We start from the raw sequence: 24,469 nt of genomic DNA, 5'->3' as shown, positions 1-24,469 counted from the left end.
GGGGGCCACCAAGTGTCCCCACACCCTGCAGACTTCTGGCGTAATGTTTATTTAGTGCCTTGATTCTACCTTTTGAATACTTTTCCTACTTTATGGTGTTTTGCTACTAATATCATTTTTTTTTATTGAACATCTGCTATATGCTGGGCTCTTTACCATGTTTCCCCGAAAATAAGACCTAGCCGGACGATCAACTCTAATGCGTCTTTTAGAGCAAACATTAATATAAGACCCGGTCTTATTTTAATATAATATAAGACTCGGTATAATATAATACAATATACTATAATATAATATAATGTAATATAGGGTTTTTATAACATAATATAATATAAGACCGAGTCTTACATTAATATTTTTGCTTCAAAAGGCACATTAGAGCTGATGGCCCAGCGAGGTCTTATTTTCAGGGAAGCACGGTAGTAATAACAGCCACCGCCATTTATCAAGCCTCGTACGATATGCCAGACGTACTTTACTTGCTTTTTCTCTAATTACCACAATATCTCGATGAGGTAAATTCATCCATTCTCATCATTTGTTCGTTCAGAAATGTTTATTGAGGACCTACGATGCTCTGTCATATGCTCTAGAATATAGTGATAATTGACAGGTGATACCCAGGTTCCCCGAGGGCTTACAATTCCAGAGAATATAATCCATGACCTTGAACCTGGAAGGAATCCCCGCCCCTGTCTTATCGATGAGAGAACTGAAGTTCTGAGTGGCTGAGTCTACTTGCCTACAGCCATAGAGCTCCTTACGGTTGGCTCTTGTGCCCCTCTGTATCTCCCCTGATAACTGTCTTAGTGTTTTCAAGTTACCCTGCATATCAGGGAACTGTTAGACATATCAAGCAACTTAGAGTATATCTTTAACAAAACTGTGTTGCAAGAAGTCCTGTTTGTTTGGGTTGTTTTGGCACCAGAAAGCAATCTTATACCTCATTAATTCTTCCCCTGGCTTCTTGCTTTTTAAATTCAACGTGTTGTTATTATTCCTGTAAAGGAGGTGCCAGAGGAGGGCTGGGGAGGGTATGGAGTACGAGGAAGGACTAAGTGTTGGATGAGATGGAGCGGCAAGAACTTACTTGCTCACCAGCTGCCAGCTGCCTCGGGGGAGAAGCTGCAGGGAAACTCTGTCGGGAGACTCTGCTGGAGCAACTCGGGCTCCCTTGAGCAGCCGCTATTTTTGCCATCTTGGAGATCAGTGTCTGTGACAAGGTCTAATTTTGGAATAAGGAGTGGCAGGCGATGTGTGGGATGGTCCTCATTCCACCGTGGGGCCTGTCGGTTTTAGAATTTCCTTAGGGTGAGAGTGATAAGGTGGAGAATGACTGAAATTTAGCAGGTTCTCTCAGAGGCTGCAGGGTGGGACTCCACGGAGGGTGACATCTCTGCCCCAGGGTGACTTCGCCCCTGTACTCTGGAACCCTGACTGCACCCAGGTTTGAGAGTGAAATCTGAACAACAGGTTTTCACTTTGTCACCTCTTTTTTGTTGGTTGGTTTAATTGACAGATTTACTTCAAACCTTGGTTTTGCATCTAAAATTTGCTAATGAATTTGTCGAATTCAAGTGAAATTCTTCCCTGATTCTGGAAACCAAAGTAATTTATATTCAACCTAATTTAAAAAGCAATGTGCTGTACAGTTTTATTTTGTTTTAAAATGCAGATGGCATCCAAGAAATCATAGAATATATATACACACATACACTCTTTAGTCTTCTCACAGGTCAGCGTCGCACACTGTCCCCCACTTACCCTACAAAAAAATTATTTTTTACCTTCTGTTTGCAGGCTCTGATTGATTGGGTTAATGTACAGATTACTTTTTTTTTTAAAGCAGTTATCAGCTCTGTCAAAAATCTTTTATCAAACATCTACCTACTACTTGCAATGTGATAGGTCTTGTGGGGCATACAAGATAAAATGTAAAAGAACCTTTGCATCTTTAAAGGAGCTTAAAATTGAGATGAGGAGTTATGATTCCTACTCCTCAAAACAGGCAACAATATACTCCTGTAAAGTCAATGTGCTGCGATCTCTTTGGATGGAACTTGGTCCTGGTTGACCAAAATGAAATCCCTGCATCTCTTTGCCCAGCAATACTACGTCCAGGAATTTAAAGCCCTGCTACCAGAAGCAGTGGTGGCGTGGACGCGAGTGTTCATGGAAGGAGTCGTGCCTTCGTTCTTAGGTTCCGCTGTTTGCCAAATATTTGCTGAGCCCTGCTAACCACCGGGTCCTGGGAAAAGAGTCTAAAGACAATAATGTTCCCATTCTTGAGGCGCTTATTGGTAATAACAGCTGACGTGCCTGCCAAAAGGGGATAATGAAATAAACCATGGCACATGCAGTCACAGCAATTGTGTGAGGCAGTTCAAGAGCAGCAGGAGGGTCACACATAGAAATATCAAAGGTGTGTGACGGAGAGGAAGGAGGAAGAGGCAGGACCCTGGGCAGATCGGGTCATGCGTGCTTTGTACACACGCAAGGTGACCTTCTGTGGGTCCAAATATGTGTGGTAATGTTGGTTATCTTTGGGGAGCAGATGGTGGTTTGAGGGTCTGGGAAGGGACTTTGATATTTCACTATAAGTCTCTCTCTTCCATTTAAATTTTTTGAAAACCATGGCTACAGGTTTATATTTATAGGAACAGAAATAGTAGTTGAATGTCTGGCATATGGCAAACTGAACTGATACCAGTGGTGGGGAAGAGAGATGTTTCTCCCACTGTGAGTGCATAAAAATGCGTGACGAGAGCCGGAGCTGAAAAGCTTGATAGGTAATCTGTCCACAACATGGAAAATAAATTGGATTTTCAGGGGGGAAAAAAAAAAGCTTGATGGGTAAATTTTCAGGTGCTAGCAATGGGGTCTCCATCCAGGTTGATCATCTGTTGGGAGAAGGTTATGCCTGAGCTGAGTTTTAGGATTAACAAGCATGAGCTACATGCTGCTACTGATGGTGATATAATATATCTGACATTTATTGAGAATTTACTTTGTGCCCGGCACTTGTACAAGCGCCAGACATGCATTCACATTTAATCTTCAACATGATTCTGTTGGCATGGGCACTGCCATCCCATTTTTATAGCTAAGGAGTTTGACGTGTGGAGACCCAGCTAGAAGTGAGGGAGCCAAGGTTTAAATCCAGGCATGGCTGGTACTGGTGTCCTCACCTGGGCCACTATGCCCTCCTTACTCAGCGAAAATCAAATTCACTGAATTAAGTCACAAAGCACTCCTCCTAAATTCATCAGAAATGAAAAAAAGCTAAGGGGGATTAACCTACTGTGTTTAGTAATAAACGTTTAAGACAGAAGAAACTGTTTCTTCAGACAGGATAGACACAGATGCGACTTGGGCTTCTTCCTTAAATATGTTGTGATTTTTGTTCCCGTATGTGAGGGGAAAATGTAATTTTCTGAGCATGTCCCTTTCAGTCTCTTATAACAATGTAATATCAGCACGCCGGGGTGGGTTTTAAAAATCCTTTCACCTGATTATTAGATGCTGCCCTACTTTATACAATTCTTCCCCAGAGCTGTAAGCTCCTGTAACCTGGCCATGTTTAGCTACTGGCTGCACCTCTATAGGAAAAGGAAACAAATTGAACGTTGCTAACAGGTTGCAGCTTTGTTTATAAACTCTAAAACTAATAGCAATGTTTAAGGTGGGGGCTCCGTAAGTAGACAGTAAACTGAGAGCTTGATGTGGCAAGACAGCAGGTCGTGACATGAACCGAAGGTGTGCACATGAAAGCAGGCGGTGCATCTGGTTGACCAGATGGGCAATGACGAGTAATACGGCTTTCTAGTGTCAAAAATCATGGTAGAGTGGCTGGAGATGGGAATGGTGATGAGGACTGAGAGGTGAATGGACTCAGTTTGATGCCATTTTGAAATCTATTTTGAGAAGTTAGAAAATAAGTGATTTATCCATCTCCGCCGAGGGCTGGCAAACATTTTCTGAAAAGGGCCAGATGGTAAATATTTTAGGCTTTATGGGCCACGCATGGTTGCTCCTGATGCTTCTCCTTCTCTTTCTCCTCCTCTTTTACTTCTTCCTCCTCCTCCTCCTTTTTACTTCAAAAATGTAAAAACCTTTCTTAGTTCTGGGCCGTTCCAAAGCAGGCCACCAGGATTTGGCCTGCAGGCTCTCGTTCACTGACTTCCCCTCCTCTATTCCCTGGATTTTAGGCATTAGATACAAATGCTCTTATTTAACCAGTCTCTCCCCTCCAAGCCAGGAGGATTCCCTTTTTCTCCTAGGAGTTTGCCAAAGGCAAGAGCAATCATCCCAAATACCTACTGGTAAAATCAGAGGCCACTGACGGCTTCTACCAGCATCAGTCATATTTAGAAATGCCATAAATCGTTCACAGGGGTTCCAGCTTTTGGTTGCCCAGCAAACGTATGCTTTGCCTTGTGTGGCTCGCTTTCTTTTTTTCTTTTTCCATGATATTAAAGTATTGGGCACGACCAGAATCTGACACCCAAAATACAGCATGGAGAAGCTCTAGAGGTGACACCAGAATGGATGGTTGTCACCAGCTATGAAGGCTTCAACATTTCGGGGAGACACGGTCAATTGTTTCTGTAGAATTAGAAATTGACTTCTGGAGGGGAAGGACTAGGCGCCATGTGTCTGTAAGAAGCTCAAGGCCAGACACGGGGCTTTCTTAAAGGTTTGCTGAATGAAAGAAACAGGGATCAGTGAGATAATTTTATGAGCATAGAGAAAAAGAAAAATGAAGCCAGAATACCAAATTTGGTTCCCTCTCAATGCCGAAACCAGGTCCAGGTTCCAAGCAAGTCTGCTTCAAGAGGCCATGGAAGGCAGGCCCTGAGGGTGTCAATTTTGATGTACAGGTCGGGAAAGGATTTCTGTAGTGAGGAGACATAAAAAGTTACCAGAAGCAAAGGGAGCAGTGATTTTATTTGATGCATGTGGCTGAGAATTCAGATGGCTTTGAATAAATAGATGCAAATCACTTTCATTCCCCATGAAAATAGCTGTTTGAGTGCATCTGGTGCTCAGCAAAATGCTGCACTTGGAAATTTGGCCCCAAATGGTCGATTTCACGAAACAGTCTGCTTTATCAAAGCTGCAGGTGACAATGGAGGCATTGTTTTAGCCGAAGTTCTGTACAACTACTGGCTCTGTATCTTCTCCTTAGAAGGAAAGCAATCTTCTCTCTCTCTCTTCTCCTCCCCGTCTCTTCGTCTCTCTCTCTCTCTCTCTCATTCATAAAGTAAGCCTCTGCTTGCTGTATTTCCTTGACAGTTCAGTAATATCCTGTGATATCTCCATAACATTTTGACAATAGGAACACCCATCATTTTTCCTGCAAAGGTCAGAACAAGGGAGAGGAGTCGGAGAAGGTAAAGACAGCTCTTTGGGTGTTTTATGCCAACTATGTCAGAGCTGGACTCAGGACTGGGCCGCCCACGAGAACAGGTTTTAGTCGGAAGCCCACAATCGACCAGAGCCTGGCCGAACCCCTGGTCGATTCCGTTCCTCAGGGTGCCGGCGGCATTCTCATCTCCTTGTAGCCTAGTGTTTGGCCAGTTGCCATTTCTCTATGCTTTAGAAATAAAATTTGGGGGCTTTTTATCATTATGAATAGGACATGCGCCCATGCTTAAGGTCTTCATAGCACCCTTAGTACTTTCTATGAGAAACACACAGGGCTGACATGCACGTTAGTTCCGTCTTGGCTGGGCTTCATTCCCAGCTCCACGTCCTCGGGCAGGTCACTGCGCCACCTTCGTATTTGTTGCCCCCTCTATACAGGAGGTTTATTGATACAGACTTTGCCAGGCGGGATAAGGCCAGTATTTCTTGACATAGTACCTGGTACGTCCTACACACAAATCAACCTGAGCTGTTCTTAGCATTGACTTGAGTAGCAGGATACAATCGTGTGGGGATGGAAGGTGATAGAAGTTTCTCATTCACTTAATGGTTCAGTCAAATCAGTCATTCGTCCATCGGTGATTCAGCCATTCGACCATTTTTAACTAAGTGCCTGCGCTGTGCCAGGAGTCATGCCAGGTGCCAGGTCTGTGAGCACGAGCAAGGAGTCTTCTCTGCCTGGGGAAAGTAGTGCTCTGCTTAGAAGGTCTACCCTTTTGTCAAGGAAAGGATGCCATCGTAGAGACAGATGGCGATGTGACCAAAGCCAGGCTTTAAACCAGCTCTCTGGCCATTCCCTGTGAATCCCGGGAGTACAGAGGAATGCGTTCTAGGCATTTTCCAGTTTCTAGCCTCTAGCGTGGTGCACAGCTTATAGGTGACGCCCAGGGTACGTTAATGCACAGAATGCATCAATAAATGAACCAAGGGCCACAGAGAGCAGAATTCACTGAAACGGGTGGGGGGGAAGGTGGGGCTGTTAGGGAGCGTGTGAGCAGAAAACCTAGTTAGAAGGTTTAGTCTAATTGAGGGATCGTGAAAGTTGGAAGGAGCAGCTCCTTCTGGCTCTGTGCTGAGAGTCCACATGCTTTATTTCGTTGACTTTTCACAACTATCCTTGGAGATAGGGATAGGTTTTTGAATCCTATTTAATTCATTTTAACCCAAACATACGTATGTAAAATTGAACTGACTGCAAGAATAGGATCACATGGGTGATGATTCGTACTGTTTTTTCTTTTCATTATTTGTTTACACGCATCTCTTCCCCCAACCCTTTCCCCTCTTTAGCAATTCTTAAATCTTACTAAGAAGTTCATACTTACCGTTCCATGTTTTCTTTTGTACCCATATGCTGCCATTATAGAAATCGACATACACATATAGATAGACAGACAGTCCTGTGGATACCTACACAAGTTGGGTATTTGGGGGTCACTGGTAGTTTTGCAAGATTATGATTCCATTGCACGTTTTAAAAACGACCCCCTGGTTTTCTCAGTCAGTAGTAAATATCCAGTGGAAACGGTTAAAAGTCGTGTGGAATATTGGTTTGGTTCAAGGGTTGGCAAATTACAGCCCGTGTGCAAAGTCTGGCTTGCACCTGTTTACATAAGCAAAGTTTTACTGGAACCCAGACACACCCATTCGCTTATATATTCTTACGGCTGCTTTCACATTGAAACAAAAGAGTTGATTACTTGGTCATGGAGACGGTACGGGCTGCAAAGCCATTTCCTATCTGGCCCTTGACAGAAAAGTTTGCCAACCTTGGTCTAACTCATTCTTTTTAATGGCTACATGATATTTCAGGGTCTCAGTGTGACATTACTTTATTAAGCCTATCTATGGGAACGTCAGATTTCTTTTGCCACTGATAAACAATACGGCAATACACATCCTTGTACACATGCTTTTACATATTTTGTTAACTTTATATTTAATTGAGTTTCTGAACTTTATTTAACGGAATTTTCTGAAGTCAGGAGTAGGATCGCTGAATAAAAGGGTGTATTTATTACAAATTTAACTAGGTGTTGCTATATTGCCTCCCAGAATACTGGAATACTTTGCATTGTATGGGCGATATTTTTGGGTCCATTTCATGGGGGTGTGGGGAACTGAGGCTCAATGCCTCACAATTACTAAGCAAAGAGTCAGGATGGGGCCATAAAGCCCCAGACTTGTACACTGTGGGAACTGAAAGGAAGGGACGCATTTAGGAGACATTGTGAAGGTAGAACAGAAGGCATCTAGGGCCTGAGTGTAAGAGTGTTTGTGGGCTGGGCCTGGGTGACAGGCTCAGGGATAATGGTTCTCCACCTTCAGTGTGTACCTGAGTCACAGGTCTAGGGTGGGGCAGTGGAATTTGAATGTCTCGTAAGTTCTCAGGTAATGCTGGTGTCTCTGGTCCTGGGACCACGCATTCAGAACCACTGCTCTAAAGTGACTGACTCTGAGACCTGCTCCGTGGTCTCTGGAAGAAATGGAATGGGAGTGAGAGAGAATGCACAGCATAGGACTGCATGCTTTGGTGCCCCTTATACATACAGAAATTCCCAGTAAGACTTACCCTGGTCATTCAGTGAGTGTACCGTGGTGAGAGAACAGAGTGTCAATGCAGGCACGCTTCCCTGATTGTCTAATTATATTGGACATTAGCCAGTCTTTACATGAGGATCAGCAGGATATGTTGATAGGGTTTTGTGTGTTTAAGAATGCAAGAACAGGGGTGGCCGGTTAGCTCAGTTGGTTAGAGCGTGGTGCTGGTAGCCCCAAGGTTGCTGGTTTGATCCCCTCATGGGCCACCGTGAGCTGCGCCCTCCTTAAAAAAAAAAAAAAAGAATGAAAGAACGGGTTTTGAAGCTCTTTCACGTAGATCCTTTTAAGAAGTGCTTCCTGCCCTAACATAAAGGGGACTGCACCTGTCCAGCAGGTGAAGGAAAGGCAGGCACAGGAGCTGCTGTGTGGACTGCTGTGTGGACCTTCACGACTACCTCCCACAGTGATTGCAAAACATGTTCAACAGCATTTGCACCGCTGTTCCAGAGGAGTTGGTTACTACCACTTAGTGTAGCAATTAGCATGTTAAGCAGTTTGTATTGATTAAATGAGCCTGCTTCATCAAGCAGAAAGAACCTCAAAGAATGCTGCAAATGTGGTTATCGTCATAAATTACTCCCAGTACCAAACTGTATGAGATATACAGACGGTGCCAAAAAAACGTGTGCACATTTTAAGAAAGGAGAAAACTGTATGAAAATTGTAATACTCAATATACATCGATAACAAAAGATGAATACAAGTCATGTGTGTACATTTTTTTTGGCACTCCCGGTATTTGCTAGAACTTTACAAGGGTGTTTGATAACCCTCAGAAGTATAGATTTGACAGATTTGGTAAATAGAGTGCATGTTCCACAAACACAGGTTTGATTTTTATGTCTTTTTAAAGAAGTATTGTCTTTGACGACTGTTCTCTTTCAAGGGAAACATTTGGACTGGATTTTGTAGAAATAAACCTTACATTTTAAGGTTCAGTTGAAAACATATTTACTACTCATGAGATATTTGGAGTACTTCTCTCTAGTGAGAGATTTGAAATTATGTTGCAGCTTCTTTGAAAACTCTTTTCTGGTCTCCTTTTGACTTCCCTGGTTTTCATTTTCTAGCAGCTGTCATTTGGAGAAGACCAGTGGGGTAGGGCTGGGAGGGGAGGATAAATGGTGAGACATGCTGGTTTTGCTTTGGAAAGGATGCTCTGGCAGCTGTTCCAAAAAGACTGGGAGTGGGTCAGGCAAGAGGATAAGTAAGAAGGGGAGTTAGGGGGTTATTTTGTCATCCAGGCATCTAGGTGGGTGCTAGTGATGCAGACTAGATGGCAGGGAGGGGGGTGTTGAAAAGCGGTGGGTTCTAGGTACATTTTTGAAGATTGGAACGACAGGATTTGCTGATGGAGGAGCCAGTAAACAATGTAGTCTCAAAGGGTTTTGTTGTTCTTCACCTTCTTTAAAGAGAACAGCAGGTAGAATGGAAGACCCAATTACCCAGAAGGGAAAGAATAGGATTGTGCAGCCTGAGAAACACTAGTTCAGGTTTGCACTTGTTAAATGAGAGCTGCCCACTCGGCATCTAGGTGGAAGCGCGAAGCGGGTTGAGTCCACAAGTCTGAGGTTTGGGGAGAGGCTGGAGTTACAGATGTGTCTCTGAGAATCATGGGAGAGTGGGTACTGGGTATTTAAACCCACCCCAGTGAGGGGTCCTGTCCATGAGCATGTGTACATAAGTAATTTGGCCCTTTGATTTTAGAATTGTTTTATGTCACTTCATAGAGGCCTACCTTTCTCTTTTTAATGGCTAAGAATTCGTCTGTTGTATAGACGAACAATAATGTGAAGGTAAGACTGCTTTGTTCACGAACAAAACTGCAATTACCAACTCATCTACTTTTCTGATGCAGTAACATTTAAAAGTAATTTTTGAGTCAGTCTAAAATGCAGTTTGACATGTACATTAAAATTAAATTTAAAAATTTATTTAAAAACTGGTCATTGGAATAGTTGTCAATAGATTGGGTCCCAGAATAAAAATTGTGGTTAACAGGGGATAAAATGTGATAAAGGAGATTGGGTCAGAATTTAATTCCATTACGTCATTTGGGAAATTAAAAATGGTTAGGGAAGTGAACAGATAAAAGTATGGTACAACCAAAGGACGGGTTATGATGCAGACACGAAAATGACATTGTAGAAGGTGGCAGTATTTAGGGACATTAAGATATGTTATATTCATCATATACTTGGGGTGCCAAACAATTTATACACATTTTAAGAGGTATTATCTATGTATTAATTTTCAAAGTTGATTTGAATTACGGTAGTAACGTGTAGCATGACGTTTGCTCAAACGATGGCACTAATCAAATGAATGCTAGCGTCACCATGCAACAGGCAGGACAGTCAAAGAAAATGGCGGAAGCATGATTGTCATTCCAGGAGTGCAAGACGATTTTGAAGTGGTATTGGAAATTTGAGAACGGTGTGGAAGTATGATGACAATGGAGGCGTGCGTATGCAACAAAGTCTCCAACACGCCTCACAATTGCACGCATTTGTGATAAATTTGAGATGCATGGTACTGTGTGAAGAAACTGAAATGGCATGCACAGCAATACAAGTGGACCCTTGGATCAACGTCGCTCAAGCAGTAGTTCGCCGTCATCAGAAGTGTCTGGATGCTGATGGGAACCACTTTGAGCACCTCTTGTCATTGCAGAAGTCAAACGTGACTTGTATTCATCTTTTGTTATCGGTATATATTGAGTATTACAATTTTAATACAGGTTTCCTTTCTTAAAATGATTGGTATAGGGCTAATTATAAATATTGTTAACATTTATGGAACCCCACGATGAGTCTTGTATCTTCTTAGAATTAGCTGCTGATTAGGAATTCTTTTTCTCTCATTTTAAAGAGTACAGGAGGTTAAATAACTAGCCTAGGGTCGTGCAATTATTTGCACATTACAGGTTCCAGACTTTAACCCAATGTTCAGCCAACTTTGGGCCCTTATCACGGTGGAAAACTTTCTCCCAGAACAACTGATCCAAAGGTGATAACTAACATAGGACAGTAGTTCTCAAAGTGTGGTCCCTGGACCAGTAAGATTGGAATCATCTGGAAACAAGGTAGAAATGAAATTTCCCGGCCCCTGCCCCCATGGTTGGGGTGAGGGCCAGGAATCTGCATTTTAATGCATCTTTGGAGAGGTGATTCTTATGCTTGCTCAAGTTGGATAAGCACTGACCCAGGGTCCAGAAAGCATGGGTAGAGTATATATGCAAATATTATTTTCACAGGAGAATAAGTAGGCAGAAGGCATACATGAAGGCATAGTTCAGGAAGCCACATGGATAAAGAACGTCAGTGAAATTGGAGGGTAGTGTGAATGAGACAGCTGAGTGTTTGATGGAATGAGAGAGACACTGAGACGCTGGTTTCTTTTGAAACCATTTTACTTTTCCTCTCTCGGACTGAATGGTCCCTTCTGACTCAACTTGCCCACATTTTGTGCTTAAAATACCCATAGGAAGAAAGCTGGTTTATATAATACTTTCTGAAACTGAGGACACCGTCAGAACGGGATGAGCTTTGCAAGTCCCTTGGGTTGAGCAGACATCCAGGCTTAGATGCAGCTCTGACTCACAGCTCAACACTATTGTCACAGCTTCGTCCTTGTTCAGTCCGGTCAGGGCTCAGCTGGTAGAATGAATGGAAACGGACAATAGGATTTGCACATGCAAAGTTGCTATGGCTGAAGCCCCACTTGAGTTACTTGAAGAAACAACCTGGTGGAAGTTCGAGCCTAACAGGGTAGAATTAGGAGTTGAAGTATTAGTCTGTTTGCCATCGGGGGGATGATTTATGCTTGTTTCTGAATGGGTCCAGACCCATGTCACAAACACGACATATGGCACTCATGATTGACTGTAGCGGTGAACAATTACGTCCCGTCGTGCTGTTCAGTTTCGCAAAACACAATTCTCCGCCGTAAAAACAGTGGGATTCCAGAGAAGGACGATACGATGTGATTATGTGACCAAGACTCAGCCCTGCTCTGCACTGCTGGTCTCAGACTCATGAAAGAGTGTGTAAGCAGCAGGGACGCCTCAGCCAAACCAAATGGAGAACACGGAAACCCACAGTGCAGTCAGCGAGTGGAGGACAGTTGTTTTTCTTGTCCCACTGAGAAGCCCTGGGTAGTGTTCATTAGAATTGTGTCTCTCTCAAGAGGGTGGAAATGATTCACCCATTATTATGAGGGAAGGGTCTTTGCCACCGGCACTTCCCTCCCTGTGAGTACGGGGAGGCTTTTAAAAGGGTCTGTCTGCTCCGCGGAGGATGATAATGACGAGGATGATAATGACGGGGGTGCATGCTTTGGCCAGCTGTCACTCAAGTTGAAATGTTACTTCCCCGGGGACTGATAGCCAGCCACTAACTCATTATGTCATGTTTTTCTTAATAGTCTGCATAGCACGGAGGACTATCTGCTTTTGTACTTTTAACGACAGCTTTATTGAGATCTAATTCACATATCATACAATGCACCCTTTAAACGGTACAATTCAATGGTTAATATGTGCACAGAGTTGGGAAACCATCTCCTTTAGCCATCACTTGCCCAGCCTTAGGCAACCCCTGATTTACCTTCTGTCTCTCTGGCTTTGCCTATTCTGGACATTTCATATAAATGGAATCCTACAGTGTGTGGCCTTCTGTGACTGGCTTCATTCACTTAGCGTGATGTTTTCTGGTTCATCCACGTGGGCGCAGGTATCAGGACCCCATTCCTTCTGACGGTAAGCTGATGACTCTTTATTTGTTTAATTTTATGAGCTGTCTCATTAGAAGGGAAGTTCCTTGAGGAAGGAGACTTTGAGGTTCAACCGAGGGGAGGGGTATGACCCCTGTCACACAGCTCAGAAGGACAAGACCCTAAACTAGCACTTGGGTCCCTGATTCCATGGGCGGCTTCCCTCCCTGGCAACACTATGATTTTTGTACCTTTGAAACCACACCAGTTAAGAGCCACGGGTTAGTTCAGGCCACTGGGCAGTATCAGAACTCACTTAGGCTGGGTTAGGAAGAGACCTGGGGGCATCCTTGCTGTTTAGGGGGACAGTTTGAGTATGGAAGGGCAAGAAGGTGCTTGTTTGACTTTCACGAAGCCTCACCTTTCTTCCCTGGGGGGACCTTGCGCTACCTCTGCTAATGGAGTGAATAAATGTGTGGGCTGAGCTCCCTGCCGTCACCTGTCCTCGCTGACTGTGCAAATGCACAGAGGCAGATCCTCCCCCGAGGCTCTGCCTCTGTGCCTCACTTGAATGGCTAAGCAGAATGAAGCAATCTTATTACCACATCCCCACAGGCAGAGACAGCCACCTAACGCGCTTCGGCAGGAATTCAGCCTTGGGCTGACAGGGCTTCTAATTTGCTGGGTTGATGAGGATTTCTTTCTGAAAAGTATCCCCTGCTACCTGGACAAAGGCTGGGTTCATTTGATCATCCATCCATCATCCATCACCCATCCATCCATTCTCTCTATTTGTTAAGCCTCTGGAGGCCCTCGCCAGGTGATGGGGATACAGAGATAAAAGATATGAACTCCCCTTTCCAGGAGTTCATGGTCTCCAGTAGGAGGCAGGCTAGTCTGGTGGCTTTCAGAAAACAATGCAATGATCAGAGTAAGAACAGATGGCCGGTAGGAGCACCTGATGTCATTAAGGGAGAAGAGATGTCAGGAAATGTCCAACGGAGGTGATACCTGAGCCTACTCCTGAAGGGAAGGTATGCATTAACCAGGGGACAAGTGGGGACAGCTCTCAGCTGAGGGAGCAGCATTTGCAATGGCACAGAGGTGTGAGAGTGGGCACCACAGGTGGCTAGAAATAGCTGGACTGAGGGGTGTGGTTTGGGCCACGGTGCAACATGAGACGGGAGGGGGGTCGGAAGATCAGAGGGCTGTAGACTGAGAGAACTGAGACAGGATTTGTAGACAACATGTTTCTGTTTCTGTTTCAGTCTTGGGGAGTCCTAAAACTCAGCTCCTAACTTTTGGTCAGCTGATTGAGAATTTTTTTGCCTTACTTTCCTTTTCTGCAAAGTGGGAGAATTGGATTAGGGGAAGAATTGCAAACTCGTATGCCTACAGAGGCCAGGCAGATGGATGTGACTGATGGATGTCAGGGTGTGAGACAGTAGAGACGGGAGGGGACAGTGGCAGGCGGAAAAGCACATGCAGACCACAATCAGCGCAACCACCTCAGGAGCATAGATTATAGTGAAATAATTAGGAAGTGAAGAGTTTTGTGTATATATACATGTATATATACACATACACACACATACATGTATGTATAAATATAAAAGTTAACTGTAAGTTTATATAATTTAATATTTAATGATGGCTATATTTAACAACCAGCGCACAAAATTCCTGAGCATGTAACAATTGGTCTTTGCAAGCTGGTTCGATCCAGCTCTCCTACACCGTTGGCTGGGTTCATTCTTCCATTCAACACATATTTACTGAGCATCTTCTGTTTACCAGGCACAGTTGTGAGAGCTGAGAACACATCAATGAGGGAAACAGATAACAACATTCTCTTCTGGTTCTAAAATTCGATGGTTTTTAGCGCCTTCCCTTCTGCCAGTCTTGTCCCTGCATATTTATGTTGACTTCTGCAATTCATACACTAATGTGCTTCTGTGGACCCCATTCATGTTTCCCTGTGCATGGGTGACACCATCTCTGCATCTGTGAATGCTGCGGACATCCAGTAACCTGAGTTGTCCAACATTTAGAAGTGGCAACTAAGGACAGCTGGTGTGACCTCAGACATCCTGCAGCCTTCCTGGGGACGAGAGGTAATCTGGGGGATCTATGAAGGATACAGAACTCTTGGAACTCAGTGGACCAAGGGGGAGCATTTGGGATCAGACTGTGGGGCGTTCCTCTGGGGAGTCCTCTCTGGCTGTGAACGCCCTTCTTCCCTCCCTCCACTCCGATTTGGAGGCCCCTTTCCTTTTGTCCCAGGGCACCTAGACTTCCTCTGTCTTAGCTTGTACTGTACTGTCTTATAATTGACTTACTGCTCTGTCTCTACCAGGACAAAAGCTTCTTGAGGTTACACAGACTATGCTTTGAAATCAAAATCAACAAGTATGTGATAACCAGCTGAAAAAATACACTTCCCGTTGATTGGTCAGGTGGCCAACCCTTGTCAATTCATCATCTCTGGAAAAATCAAGGTTTAGAATGTGTCTCAGCACATGTAAAGATTGTCCCCCCCCAAAAAAAAATATGGCAATCAGGGCTTTAAGATGTAATTTGAATTTAACTGAACTTGAACTTAACTAAACATGGAGAACAAAATAGGTGCCCCTCACTAGGTTCTGAGAGACTGGATGTTGTCAGTCCCTTGCTGCATGAACTTGAACCTTGATTTTCTGTCTTGCTCACTCAGGTGACTGAGCTACATGCTTCCTATAGTTCTTCCAACTCTGATGTTCCATGATTCTATTACATTTCCCTGATATGTGCAGGATACAAAGTGGATGACTTGGGATAATTTTTCTGTTCTTTACAGGGTTCCAGGATATGCATTTAATGGAAATACGGGGACAAGAGTGTGGCTCAGATATGGCACACGTTTTCACTGTAACACCATTTCAATATTCACCTTGGGCTCAGGGGCATTTGATAAACTGAACTGGAGAATGATTCATTGTAAGATTGAAGTGTGTTGGTTCGTAAACACTTTTTTTCTAAGACAGGAGTGGAATTGTATCTTTTAGCAGGAAGGGGGAAAGCCCTCAAAAAACTTCTGCACAGACGAAGCCTCTTGCAGCTCCAGTTTGAGAAGATGAGAAACGAGCGGAGACATGGCAGGCATCCCCCAGCCCCTTCAGAGATGTGTCTCGGCCAGTACAGCTGTTGCCCAGGTCTTGTTTGTGGGGCTACATGGCACCAGCACCCACTTTTTGGGGGAAGAGCCCCTCCTTCATCTCTATAGCCTGGACTTCTCAAGCCAGCATTTCCCACCAAATGTTTTTCTGCATTTTTTTATAACCCCTGTGCAACTTCCAGCCTCCAAGCTATTTCCCAAAGTAACAATGACTCTGGTTACAAATGGGCGTATGTTCTGTGTGATCGTCCCATAATCCGATATTTCCAACAACTTTGCAGAATGAGAGGTTTTTCTGGAAGGTCTCTATCACGTGATAGCAGAAATACCTCTACTTAAAAACTCGATGGTTGGGGTCATTTTCACTTTTACTTTTGAATGTGAAGGTACTGTTTATTGTAAAAGGAAAAACAAAACTATATAAAAGTGTGTAAGGTTTAAAAAAAACGGGGGAGGAAGAATACAATCTCCTCTCCTGATGCCCCAGGTTCCCCAGTTTTAACTCCTCCAAGAATAGTGTTAATTTCTCTTTCCTCCAGTGGCAGGTGGGAGCACCCATTCCGTTCCCTCTTCTCTAGTTGGTATCAAGCATCGGAGGTACTTGCAACAGGGAAGACAAATAAGGGTGGACACTTGCGTCTTAGACTTTTCACCCAATCACTTCCTAAGCCTTCTCACCCATAGAGAATTCAAGTGTCTTTGCACGAAATCATTTTTCATCATTTTTCTCCAAAGACAATTAGAATGCTCCTTTCGTAAAATGAGATGTTCTTTCAAAGGACTGAGGAAGAGAGAGAGAGAGCCAGGCCTTGTAATGTTCTCTGTGAAACGTGACATGGGCGTTATTGCATCCTTGTTCCTAAATAAGCTTTCTAAAAATACAGTCAAAGCATGCCGGCCTGTAGGCATATATTTACAGTCATGTCGTGAACAATTTGAAGTGATGGCTAGTTCCCAAATGTTCTCCTTATATTAAACGTTTTGTTATATTAAATATAATCTCTGTATGTTAAGAAAACCAAATACTCAGTACCTTGAAAATTCAGTTCTCTTCCTCCCTTTATTTTCTTGCATTCATGTAAATGAGGTTGAATGGCACCAGACGTCACTGGTAGTAAATAGGTTTTCTTTTGTTGGTTTGCTCTCAAACTTGGAGACTTGCATGTCTATAGAAATAGGGAAATAGACACAGAACTTTTCTACTAGTTTTGTTCTCAGCCTTTTGCCCTTTTGGTCTGAGAAAAATAAAAAAGGTCCCCGTGAAACCTAGTGCTATGTAATTCTTCTCGGGACATAATTTGGTAATTGTGCTATTGTGATAAGGACCGAAAATTCAATCATCACATGTAAATGCAACACATATAAATTAAATTATCTTTGGAAGAAATGGTTATAATTTTTTCAAGTTCACTATCATCAACTGCAATGATTTGGGGTCTCCAGGGTATGAAGACCCGCATATTATTTTGGCTTTATTGAGTGAATGTACTGGTATTATGCCAGGAACTACCATGCTGATGAGATAGGTAGAGTGGAGCGTTTTCACAACCACCACAACAAAGAATCTTTAAATGGGCGTTACAATGAATAGTAAATAGTAATGACATCCTCCGTTTTTCCGGTACCGTGTGTGCTAGGCGGGGGCTAATCAGGCATGCTGTGAACGTTCACACAGCCCAACCGGGTAGGGAGGTATTTAGTGCTACCAGGTGTCATATAAGCAATTGAAATGGAATTCCTCTGGACGCAGTGGTCTGCCATTCACTGTTTCTTAACGACACAACGGGTAGAGGTTTCCTTTGTAGCTCCTGTAAATCTGCCTTCCTCTGGTGTGTAGTTGCCTTTGTGCAGTTAACTAGGTCCTGAGTAACGGGCGACTCGCAGAGCCGCCCGCTGGGCCGTGCCGTCCGTCGGTCCGTCTGTTCGTCCGCCCTCTTCCAGCCCCGGGGTGGCTGACACAGCCCTTTCTTCCCTTGACACAGCTCCAGATGAAGATGAGTGAGCGGGCCGCCTCACTGAGCGCCATGGTGCCCCTGCCACGCAGCGCCTACTGGCAGCACATCACACGGCAGCACAGCACCGGGCAGCTCTACCGCCTGCAAGGTAAGTGCCCCCGGCGGGCAGGCGGGTGGGCCAGTGCCCGGCAGCCCAGGGAGGAGCCCCAGCTCCGGAAGTCAGGCTGCCTAGTCGCCTTCTGCCCCACTCAGAATCAGGGTGTGACCCCCCCAGACCCTTACTGTATCACAGTGTCCTGGGGGGAATTGTTTCAAATGCAGATTCCTGGGCCCTCAACCCCAACGGTTCTACCCCTTAAGAGCCGAGGATGTGGTTGAACAAACTGTACTTTCAACAAACGCCTACACAGGATCTGGGCAAGAGGTCTGGGGTCCACTCTTCAGAGAAATAGTCTAGTGGATTGATGTCTCCCTGCATCGGCACTGCTTGGGAAGTTGCTAAAAGGGCAGACTTTCGGGCCACTCCAGAGACGTAGGAATCAGGAAGGCTGAGGGTGGGGCGCAGCCATCCTTGTGTCAAGCCTCCAGATGATTTCTCAAGCTTAGGAACCTTGGCCGAGGGTGACCTGGATGTGGGGGTGCGGGGGGAGGTGGGGGTGATCTGCTGTGACTGTAGCAAAGACTCTGGAAGACACTTGTCCTCCAGAAAAGTGGTCTCCGAAGCAGAGAATGGCCCATGGGTAGACAACAGAAACAATGAGAAAGTCTATGTAAACACTTTCTTATCCTTTCAAACGCAGCATTTTAAAACAACGTTTTATAGTCTACAAGAGCAGCTTGTGCATATATAATTTGTAAATACATCGGCCTGTGGGGGACCCTTGCTGAAGATCTCTTCACCAAGAGGGTGAAAGACCCCACAACTTCGATAGAGCACGCCTGAGATGGCACTGGCATGCCTGCGAGGTGCACATTTGCTGAGTGAATCAGTGACTGACGATGGAAAACCGTTGTCTCAGCCACAAATGCCCGCTCTCTGTGCCCTAGTCACCCAGCCTTCCGTTTAGCCTTTCCTGCTGCTGATTTCTCCCTCAGAGAGCTTTTCCTGTTCTTTCTCCCTGCAGTGCCCTGGTTTTCCTCCTCTCCTAGTTAACCCTTTCTCAGCTCCAGGTCTCACCTCCACTGTCTCCCGGACTGTGTTAGAACTAGCGTGGGCGTCTCTGATGATGGGTAGTCAGAAGGTGCAGATGAGGGCACTCTCTTCTATAGCCCTCATCACAGAGTTCATTTCGTGTTTAATTGCAAGGCCACTTGACTTATGACTAGCTCCTCCAAGAAGCAATAATGCCAAGGCGGGCAGGAGAGTGGTGTTTTTGTTTTTTTTTATCCTCATCAGGTTACCTTCCTGTGCCAGGCTTGGAGTGACCATTCCCTGAATACTTGTTGAATGAATATGTAATGTTAAGAGGGCCCTGAAGACACGTACATTCTATTCTTTATGACTTTAGTCTCTGTTGGCTAGCAGAGAGCATGGCACATTGTAGATGCTCAAAAAATATACCCTGAGTGACTGCATTGCTGAATAATTGATAGATACGTTTACAGTCTGAGACAAATCCACAGAGACAGGGAGAAAGTTGGGTGACATCAGGTTGTCACAAATGCCATTTGTTCCATATCGTCTTCTGAACTGTTTGCAATATTTGAATTATATCATCACAGTTTTTGTCATATCCATACCACTTACATTATTCAATTTAAATACATTTATTTTCTTAAAAGGAATGCACATTTAATTTCACTACCTTTAAATTGTTGTAAAAACTGGCCACATGTTTTCCTAACATACAGTAAGATAAATAATAATTATTGCAGCATATGAATTTGCACTCACATCAAGTTATTGAATTGCTTTATAACTTCACTTTCTACACATACCAAGAGAACCTTTTCAAAAGGAGGTAGATTCTGTGTATCTGGAATGCAAAAGAAAGTTGAGAACTACAGTAGTGTAGGCATCACAGAGAAGAAATTGATAAATTGTACCTTAATTCCCCGAGGGACAGAGTGGTAATTTGAGAATAGTCCACTTGCACCAACACTGGCAAATCCCTGTATTTCCCTAGGATACCATATTTGCAAAGATGCCCCGAGAGGGAGGAAGTCCTCAGCACATAGATAAGTTGCAGTTTCAGAATTTATTATCGAAGACCCCGGAGCTTTAAAATCTTCAGGACAATTAGGACAGAAAATGTCACATGGAGGACACACGCATCTTACAATCCTTGACTAAACTATATCCTGAACCAAAATAAGTATACATTCATCAGAATAATTTAAGGCGAAGGGGGTCTCATCAGAGCCCTGATTGTATAATAAATTATTTTTTTAAATCTTATGTTGAAAGCACGTATGTTAGATGCTATTAGCAAACTGTTTGTCTGCCCCTAGGGTATCTGAGACTTACCCTGACAAGGTTTACATCTGGATACTATGAAGAAAACAACTATTTTCTAGCCATACAGATACAGATTTTTTTGTTTTGTTTTTGTTTTGTTTTGTTTTTTAGCAACAGCAAAACCTGCATATTTACCTGCAAGCAGAAAGCCCATATTCTGGTTGGAAGTCCATAGATAGCTGACAGGTCTGGGATGATCCTTCAAGACTAGTAATCCATGACATTCCAAAATAACAGGAGTGATGGTGACACTTGGAGCAGAGTGACACACGACGTCACAGCCAACCAAAAAATTTGTGTTCTTTGAGAAGTTCTTGTCATTTTTATCAAAAATAGCAAGCCATAAACCAAACCACCCCTCCACATTACACTTAGGTTTAACCCCTCTACATTTAGGTGTATTATTTATTATCCTTATAATCCATCACTCAGAAGTCACAAGGTATTCCTGGAAAATCAGGTTCAAGTTTATCGGGATAGATTTTTCAAATGAACACAATAGTATTACTTACAAAAGAGTATTTTGAAGAAAGTGATGGTTTCATTTCTAATGAAATAAATGGTGGTGCGCACAAGAAAAGACGCCTCAGAATTCCTGCAGAGATGACAGCTTATCAGGCTTTGTGATAGACAATTATAGGGCTTTGAAGATGACCATGTCCTGGCTTGAGAGATGATAATTAAAGCTTTTATTGTTGGCTTTTTTCTACATACCATGATCTTCATTGAACATAAATTTTTTATTAAGAATTCTTTCATTTTTCCTGTTTGGGCTGCATACTAATACGCCACGAAATATCGTGTTATCTTGGATTGAAAAATGGCCTTGAAATTACTTCAAATTCTTTTGGTGCTTTGTACCCATTATTTCATCCAATTATTTGCTCTCATGTACTTTTGTTACCTGTGTAGGAATTTATGTAAATGTATTTCATTTTGATAATGTCGTATGAGTGTTTGCTGAGATGTTTCCTTACTTGCACATTCTGTGTAGATTTCTCCACATTTATTTCTTCTTGTGGATTGCTTTTTTGTCTGAGCCAATGTTCCTTGAGATACAGTGCCAATATGTGGTCCGTGTGACGGATGGGACACAATTTACCAGTAATTTGTTACCTTATAAAAATGTTGTTCACAGACTTCCTAGAATTATCTTGCTTTTCGGGGTGGTCATATACATGCCAAATAACTGGAATAAATTGATCTATTGTTTCTCCTTTCCTTCCCCTATCTCGGGGGAAAAAACTGAAATTGGGAAAAATTCATGACATCATGACCCCGTGTGTGCCACATGATAAAGCTTCATGGCACAACATTTCTTCTTGTTTTGCTGGTATGTATGAGTTGTCGTCTCTCTGGCTGATTCACCTACCTTGATGTATTTCAGGATGACTAACCGTAAAGATCTGGAGGTTAATCTTGGAAATCACACATATCCTTATGAAGGAATTTATCTAACTGGGTTGAGAAAATTTTTCATTGCCTCCCCAAATTTAGTCCCAGAGCACCACCTGGTGGTTGGTTTTGGAGTTGTCATTTTCTTATTACTCTTTTTGGCGGGGAAAAGGGGCTGGTTCTGAGGCATGCCACATATACCGAGGCATATTTAATCCACCTTCACTGTGTCTCCCATCCCATTCTCGAGTTTTCATAGAGCAATTCTCTTTTACGGTTAGGCATATGCAGAATTAATGGTCAGGCATATGCAGAAGGAGATTTATCCTGAAAGCTGGAAGACATTTATGAAGGGGAAGCATTCAACAAGTATATCTTGAGCACTGTCTCATGATTCCTTTAGGAGCGCACTGCATGAAATAAGCACCGAGTCCTCTTTTCCCGTCGGTGTTCTGTGTCGTCCTAACCGTAGTAGCTATCACCCCAAAAGTACTATGGGTCCAATCCGTTTGGGGAAAATGCTGCATGTTAATTCTCCTTTTCGAGACTCAGAATGCCAGTCAATATTTTCAAGGCTCTGGATGCAGTAAATAATCTGTTTAACCCAGATACCTACCCATTTATTGAACATGAAACCTCTTCTTTTCCTTTTTATATAAATAAGCAGTAACTTTATCACTATCGACGTGCCAGGTTGGTTCCTTACTAGGGAGATAAGACGTACTCAGTGAGATAAGACATACTCCTTATAAAAGCTACCCTTTTCTGAAGCCCTACTGTGTGCAGACTCTGCACCAGGTACTTAACATACACGATCTCATTTAGTCCTTAAAACAGCCACCTGAGAGCATGTCATTCTCATTTGCAGTGAAGGAGCTGAGAACTTGAAGGGCTAGTAATATATCCAAGGTCACCTAGCTAGTAAGCAGTTGAGGTTTGTGTCTCTCCATGTATCCATGCACTCGTTCATTCGTCGGTAAATGTTTACTGAGCATCTACTTTGTGCCAAGTGATGTGCCAGTGACGAGATACACTGCTGGACACATGTCTCTCCTGTCCCAGAACTTAAAGTTGAAAGAAGAGCCACAGTCAATAATTAAGCGAACGTGGTACAAGTCAAATTGAAAAGAGAGTGTTTGTACTAGAGAACAGTGAGGCCGAGTTGTTGGTTTAGGGAGAATGATGACCAAAGGACTTCTTTAGTTGGGGTGGTCACAAGAGGCTGTGGCTTTTATGCCAAGACCTGAAGTCTGAGAAGAGGCCGCTGTCCTGAGAGTGAGGGAAAATCAATCTCCATAGAGACATTAGCAAGTGCGAAGACCCTGAGACAGAAACGATGAGTGGTGGGGGGGGGGTGAAAGAAGAGAAAGGAGGCAGTGTGGCTGGTGCATAAGGGGCGTGGGGCGATAGCGTGATGCTGTTTGGTTCTCCTGGCAACAGTGTGAGTTGGCAAGAGGGACTGTCTTCTCCATTTCAATGACGGCAGAAACTGAGGCACTTGGAGGTCAAGTACTCGCTCACCATCACACAGCTAGTGGGTGAGGGACTGGCTTTGGAACTGCAGTGTTCTGACTCCTAATCCAGGGCGGCTTCTGTCTTCTATCAGATGTCTTGTCTGTGGGAGGAAACACCACCACAGGCACGCACCCTGCTGTGGAGAGAACGCCTCCAGGGAACGTCCAGCCCACATGGTTTACTTATGTGTTTTAAAGATGATAGATTCTTGGAGCAAGTGGCGACTTTGGAGAACTTAACGTTGGTTGTTCAATATTAATTCGAACACAGTCACATACATTGTATGTACAGCAGCTAAGAGAGAAGTAATAGATAAAGATCTGAGCAACTGTGAAAAGATGACAAATAAACCAGTGTCTCAAATTCACGTGTCTGTAGGGGCCAGGGGGGCATGCAGAGTGAAACAGGACAGGTATGGGCGTGGTGGGTCCCTGGTGAATCACAGACTTCATTTGCAAAGGGCATTCTGCAGCCACCTCTAGGTGGTCACTGGAGCAGGATATAGGCCAGGGTTACCTTCCGTTTCACAGGGCAATTAGCACCTTTATGGGAAGCCTACAGTTATTTAAATAGTGACAAGCTAGTCCAAACCTGTGATGACCTGTGCAGACCAGTGAACAGGTCTGGGGCCAGATGAGGCTATAGGCCACTGCCAGCTTGTAACCTTTCTGTGAACTTCAAAAATGGAAGAAATTCTCTCAGTCCGTTTCCTGGCTTTAAGCTAAACACTGCATTCAAACCCAGCTGGAGAGATTCGATTAGCCATCATGATAGAAGCTGCAGGTGTCTTCATTTCGGCTTGACCCCAAGTGCCTGCTATCAGTCACTTTTCTTGCAAACTCAGAGTCTCCAGTTGATGGGACCACCAAGGGTGTTGCATTTGACCAAAGATTTGGATTTTGCATTAATACTGTTTACACGCTGTCTGCTTCCTGTGGGAAATGTTAACTAAAAGATATACCTGGATGTTTACCTGTAGTTAATACATTAATACAATTTCTCTATGTTATGGCATGTGTACGTGTGTGTGTTGCAAAGAGACTAGGATTCGTGTTCAACATGGCTGAAAGGCTGCAAGAAATGATTTCTAGTGATTTAAGATATTTTAACATTCAAGATTTCTCTAATAATCACTGCTGCTGTGTGCCAGTGACTAGACAACTGGAGATATATTTAGATTTAAGGCATGCAAATATCTGAATCTGTGATTTTTGTTTTTGTTTTGGTGTTATGACCTCAGTAATTTACGTG

The 24,469-nt window shown here is 43.6% G+C and overlaps 1 protein-coding gene across 2 annotated transcripts in view; it reads left to right on the top strand.

The window, feature by feature from the left end:
- DOK5 (docking protein 5) overlaps window positions 1-24,469 on the top strand; it is a 126,012-nt gene that overhangs the window by 99,713 nt on the left and 1,830 nt on the right. For both annotated transcript variants that reach the window (XM_033094239.1, XM_033094241.1), the window contains exon 7: window positions 17,878-17,998. In XM_033094239.1, the coding sequence (XP_032950130.1) occupies window positions 17,878-17,998 (121 nt within the window). The remainder of the gene's footprint in view (window positions 1-17,877; window positions 17,999-24,469) is intronic.

The sequence above is a fragment of the Rhinolophus ferrumequinum genome, chromosome 23 (genome assembly GCF_004115265.2).
Source record: "Rhinolophus ferrumequinum isolate MPI-CBG mRhiFer1 chromosome 23, mRhiFer1_v1.p, whole genome shotgun sequence".
Taxonomy (NCBI): Eukaryota; Metazoa; Chordata; class Mammalia; order Chiroptera; family Rhinolophidae; genus Rhinolophus; species Rhinolophus ferrumequinum.
Note: the sequence above shows the minus strand (reverse complement) of the source record. Positions and strands in the feature narration are given on the sequence as shown.